Here is a 5,879-nt window from a genome sequence, read left to right on the forward strand (position 1 = left end):
ACTGAATAATAGTTGTATAAAGGTACCATGGTGATAATAAACCTATAACTCATTACCTTTTCAACATGTTTATTACCATCATATACATTTTCCCTGAAATAAAAACATGTCACAGATCTCAGAATGATATACAGGGGTTGTTTTTTACATTCGCACTAAAATGCTGCTCTCTGGTGGCAAAATAAGTTATTACCCTCACAATTATACATGTCCATTTACAGTTGCAAGGTCCAAAACATGCATCATGTGACCTACAGGAGGCTACTTTATGCATATACTGCACCTTTTAGAACAGGTGTTAGCTGCAACAAAATTGAATTACCTCAAAACATTAATACAACACTCAATCAAGATAAGTTTCTCCTTTATTTTGTCCGTCAATATTTTACAAGCAAAAGAACATAATAAAGGCCAAATTAAATATAATACATATTATATGGGGGCAAATATTTAAGTACAAGGTTGTCCAAGTGGTCTTTTATCTGGTGTCCACAGCTGTTTGAGAACTGTAAGAGAGAGAGAGAGAGAGAGAGAGAGAGAGAGAGAGAGAATTTCAGTTTGAGTGAGATATTTGTAACACTGAATAATGCTATGTAGTAAACAAAATATCACATTGTAGTAAAATATATTACCTACCTATACTTTGCTATACTTTGTCAATGCCCAATTCTTCAGGGGTGGAGATTCCAAGTTCATCTAGTGTTGGCCGCAGTTCCTGAATCAGGTATGGGTAGATTTCTTTGTGGGGGCCTGACTTGTCCTGAAAAAAGTAACAGTAAATTATATGTATTTTGACTATTTTCTTTTTTACAGTACAGTAGACTGACAGGGAATGAGTAGAGACATGGGGATTGACACGCTGCAGTGCAAACATGGGAGTCTAGCCTGGAAGACGCACGTTTAATCCCGGCATTAAAACTGTTAAAATATGTATTTAGGGTGAATGAATCTCCCGACTGGTACCCGCAGTTTTGACACACTGTCAGACTAGGAACGGCAGACAATCCTGGCATGAATAGCTGATCTACAAGCTCTGGCGGATATTAGATACCTTGCCATCTCCTTTGAAAGGATCAACGACCTATGACTCGCTCAATGACCTATCTTGGATTGTGATATTAAAGAGAAGATAATCTATGCAGTGATTTTGTTGCACCAATAGAGGGGACATTGTTATTGAACCCATTATTTTTAATATTTAACTTTTGGCATCTGTGTAAAACCGCAAATACAAGAGGCTACATTTTTCTGTCGTCTGTGCTGTGACATAACTCCCCCAGTAAAAGACGACACAGGCTCATTTAGTCCAATATTTTTCCTTTATTAAACTCTCAATAAAAGGTCACCTCGCCTCAAATAAAACTATAAGGCACCTCAAAACAAGTTAGGAATACTAATTTAGTACCCACCACTCCTTGGGGTGTTTTTTTTGTCACTGTTACATCCATATACTGCTACACAGTATATGGATGGACATACGTGAAATTTGTCCTCTGCATTAACCATCCTATAACCACCAAGAGCAATGAGCAGCTATTCTACGACTGCAATTAGCCCTTCGCTAAACCCCATCCCAGAAGCGATTGTCCAATGTCAATCCAAATGGCAAGCTTTCGTCACCTCACCTCATGTCAATGTTATTTTGCATGGCTGTGTTGTTGAACACATACACAGTTTAACGTCGGGAAAGTTACACAACTGACCCACCCAGGAAATGTCAATCATTCTAATCACTGTAGTTTTACCGTGCATTACATGAAAACTCCTGTCGAACGTAGTTAAACTTGATTGTTGGATACCGTTTCTCCCTCTAACCTTTCCTCGTATTTCTAGTTTATTTAAATAATGTCATGCACATTTGTCCAGTGCATAGCCTACTGCAGGCCTTGTTGACTAGATTAAGACATTTTGAAGCTCTTGCTACTGAAATGATCGATCATTTATTGGAGAAATCCTGTCATTTAACAAGCATCTCAATGGGTGAGAATGACAGCTTGCCATCGTAGAGTGGAGTGGGTGGGGCTTAGTGAAGGGCTAATTAGGGATTAAGAGTCTTGCTCAGGGACACACATCGGCACATTGCTGGCCTGGCCTGGCATCGAACCTGCATCATCCGCAATCATTACTGTAATTCTAGCCTGGAAACCAGACGAAACCAGAGGGGAAAGAAATCCTTGGAGATTGATCTGGCACTTTGAATTACATTTCCCTCAGTCCAGAGTTGTGGGTGACCAATCAGAGCCCACTATTAAAAGAGAGATTTTTTTGCTGCGACGTCAGTTTGTAACCGCCCCTTAGAAATAAATATTCCACACCAAAGTCCTGGCCATGCCAGGCTACTGTACTTCCTCCAACACTCTTTTAACATTTTATTTTTGGACTGCTCTGGGGCAGTGGTGAAAAAGTTTGTCTGGAGCCCTGGTTTTGACTGATATTTAGTACAAATAAATACATTTGAAGAAGTCAGATTTGATTAAAGTTTCTATTTGAGAACCTAGACAGACAGACAGACGACCGGTGACCTTCTGCTTCTGATTATCAGACGGCCTCTCTACCCACCCATGTATGATGCGTAATAATAAACGGGTACAAAATGAATAACACAGCCATATATCTATAATATGTATAATAACTTCTCTCTCTCTCACCTTGACAGCTTCCAAGATTCGGATAGCACTGGCCAAGTCATCTAGTCTCCGACAAGCTCTAAGTGCTGCCTCAAGAATCTTTGGTTCAGGTACCAGATCATAACCGATCAACGTGTTCATTCCTGAAAGAAGGAACCACAGAAATCAGTTAAACAAATGACAATATCAACATATTTTATCAACCTTTCCCTACTCCACAAATGGCAAAATAAATAAATAAAACACTTTTAAGTTCATATTACCTGATTGTAATATGTAGACTAACTAGTATATATTCTTATTCATACAGACAGTAATTTGACATACGGACCTTTTCTCAGTTCCCAAGCATCAATGTCTGGCTTGCTGAAATAGTTTACCCAACGGGCATCAAACTCTTCATCCGTCTCTTGCTTCTCATGTGAGTAACACCTCAAAGCCATTGGAGCTACAAGATATGAACAAGTCAGTTAAGTTAAGAGGTTTACATTTGTTGAAACGTACTTACAGTGGCACTTAGTGTTAACTAAATAAGAGGTGCAAGCAGTGCACTCTGTAGCATAGGCAAAGTATGGCTGAGCATTGTACTGCATTATTGCAATTTTGCAGCATACATAAGGGGCAGCGGTGGCCGAACGGTTTGCGGAACGGTCTTGATACCGGAAGGTCGCCAGTTCGCATCCCCGGAGCGGCACGTTAAAACTACCACCGCTGAAGTGCCCTTGAGCAAGGCATTGAACCCCTACCATGAAATGTTCTATGAGCAGGGTGTGGCTGTAAACAAGTCCTTGGCTTAGTCCACTTCCCTGGGTAAACAAATAACTTTGCTTTGCTTACATGTGCACCAATAAAAGTAAAGGAAAACACTTCAACAAATCATAATCCTCTCTATCACTCCCGTGCTTTTGGGTTACAGTGTGTTTTACATTAGAGTCTGAATTAAATAAAAACTCATGACAACATAGATGTCACGTGTATATCTTTGGTCCATTGATTATCCTCACATAATCCACAGATCCAAAGTCACAATGCCCAGTTTAATTTAAAGTGACATCTGATGTAGGCTAATCTTAGCTCTGATCCATAGCTCTAATGTATGGACCAGAGCTAAACTAATCTTACAAATAAGGGCTTAAAACTGAAATATAAAAGCTTGCTAGGAGTTAGCCGCAATTTGCAACTCTAGATTTTTTTAAATATTGAGGTGACTCTAGATTTGCAATAACCTCCATTGACTCCCCACTCATCCAATTTGCTTTTGTGATCTGCTTGTATTAAACGACGTTAAACCTTAGCGTTAAACTCACCAAAATTGCAGCTGTAGGTAAAGCTTGAATTATCCTCTTTCAATCTGCCAAGCTTGTTTCATAAAAATCCACCGTAGACAAGTTATGAGCTACTTTCTGTCAAGAAATTCTCTGCCGGTGATTCTTTTTGTAAGTTTTGGCGTTTGGAAGCACCCGTTTTTAATAACGGTTCGCGCTGCTACCTCCTGCATTATGTGCAAATGAGAAACGGGTGACACGCAGGGCCGTTCAGTGACTTCGACGAGTGCTTCCAAACACCAACACCTGCAGAGAATTTCTTGACAGATAGTAGCTCAGTCATAACAATAACATGTCTACGATTGATTTTTATGAAACAAAAATCTTGGCAGATTGAAAGAAGATAAGCTTGGTCTAGAGCAGGGGTCTGCAACCTTCTTAAATGAAGTGCCATGTATGTATTTCCTAGATCGTTAGTGTACCATATCAACATTAATTAATTTTAATGACACCACGTGAAAAACTCCAACATACCTTGCTTGACCACAAATTCTTTCCTCCCTCTAAATATTTTCTCTCACATTGCTATAATGATCATTATACTCAGGGCAAATACAGAGTTCAGTTTTAATGAATGTGGAATGGAGGATGTAATTTACACACAAATGTGGGGGTTTTGACTCTTTAGTTTATTTAAAACCAAAAATACTCTCTCATACCCTTGCCAGTGTGCCAGTGATCACCCTCCTTTGTGCCAATGTTGGCACTGGTGCCCAAGGTTGCCTACCCCTGGTCTAGAGCTGCAATGTTGGCGAGTTTAAAGTACAAGATCGCAAAAGCAAATAGGTGGGGTCGGGGAGTCAATGGATGGTATTGCAACTTTAGATTGCATCCTGTTGGCCCTTCGCCAGTGCCCCGATTAGACCTGATTAATATGCTGTATGATTTGAACACGTACAACTTTATTCAACTATTCTATTGCTCCAATACAAGCTATATTGTTATAACACATACTAGACTAATCTCTAAAGCAAAGGACACGTGGCTCTGCCGCTATAGTCTTGACTCTTGACTAATAATAAACATAGTTTATCTACTACTCTACCTGCTACCTGTAACCTAGCCAGTTAGCCACACACAGGGCCCGGCAAGTGGGTCATGGCAAGGACAGTAGGACACTCGTGAAAAAAAACATCGTAAATTGAACATTGGCTGGTACAGTCAAGCACAGGGACGACACCACCATGCCAAACTATCACCAACACACCCCGGGCAACACTAAATATACCTGTGTAGAACGTATTTAACGTAGTAGCATGATAGCAGCCATCACGTTACTGTTAGCATGCTAACACTAGCATCATTAGCATGAGTCCTGACAGCCTGAGCTCTGATTCGCTTGCACTCACGCCACACGTCAACTTTATTAAATAAATCGGACGACATAGTGAATTAAAAAGCGTTCACTTAGCCCACCTTGACATCCTGGCTGTACACGCGTTAAACCCCGGACGCCGGAGACAGAGAGACGGACGGCAGCTCTGAACATGATGGATGAAAAGTTTAGTCAGCTAAACAACGGGACACGACCCGGCTGCTTGGAGTTGGACTGGAGGAGAGAGGACGGACGCACGACCCAGAGTAATCTAGTGAGAGAGTGGCGACACTCGCGTTGACTCCCATTGTAACAATGGAATGCGGAAGTGCTCTTTCTATCTCAATGGGATAGTTCCAATGTTCCGCGAGATGCAAGCGTGTCGCCACTTGTCTATTCCACTCGGGCACGATCGAGCCGCGGCGCACGTACATGCCGCCCTACTGCGCATGAATGAGTACTACATTTGGCCCATTTGGCATACAGAGGGTATGCGCGTGACTGTGACATCACATTCACATCATCATATACAGTAACATATAACATACCTATAACCAACCTATGATGATGCATCATACCAACCTAAACCACCCCACCCCATATACGCACACG

The 5,879-nt window shown here is 41.1% G+C and overlaps 1 protein-coding gene across 1 annotated transcript; it reads right to left on the bottom strand.

Annotated features, from left to right (window-relative positions):
* Window positions 1-347: 347 nt before the first annotated feature.
* On the bottom strand, window positions 348-5,576 carry LOC308314074 (cytochrome c oxidase subunit 5A, mitochondrial-like). The gene is made up of 5 exons (XM_080761480.1): window positions 5,369-5,576; window positions 2,959-3,075; window positions 2,649-2,770; window positions 637-760; window positions 348-506 (listed from the first exon to the last, which is right to left on the bottom strand). Exons 1-4 carry the CDS (start codon window positions 5,439-5,441, stop codon window positions 647-649), a joined length of 426 nt encoding a protein of 141 aa, XP_080617606.1. The 5' UTR covers window positions 5,442-5,576; the 3' UTR covers window positions 348-506; window positions 637-646.
* Window positions 5,577-5,879: the final 303 nt, after the last annotated feature.

The sequence above is a fragment of the Protomyctophum bolini genome (assembly GCF_963924005.1).
Source record: "Protomyctophum bolini genome assembly, chromosome: 4".
Taxonomy (NCBI): Eukaryota; Metazoa; Chordata; class Actinopteri; order Myctophiformes; family Myctophidae; genus Protomyctophum; species Protomyctophum bolini.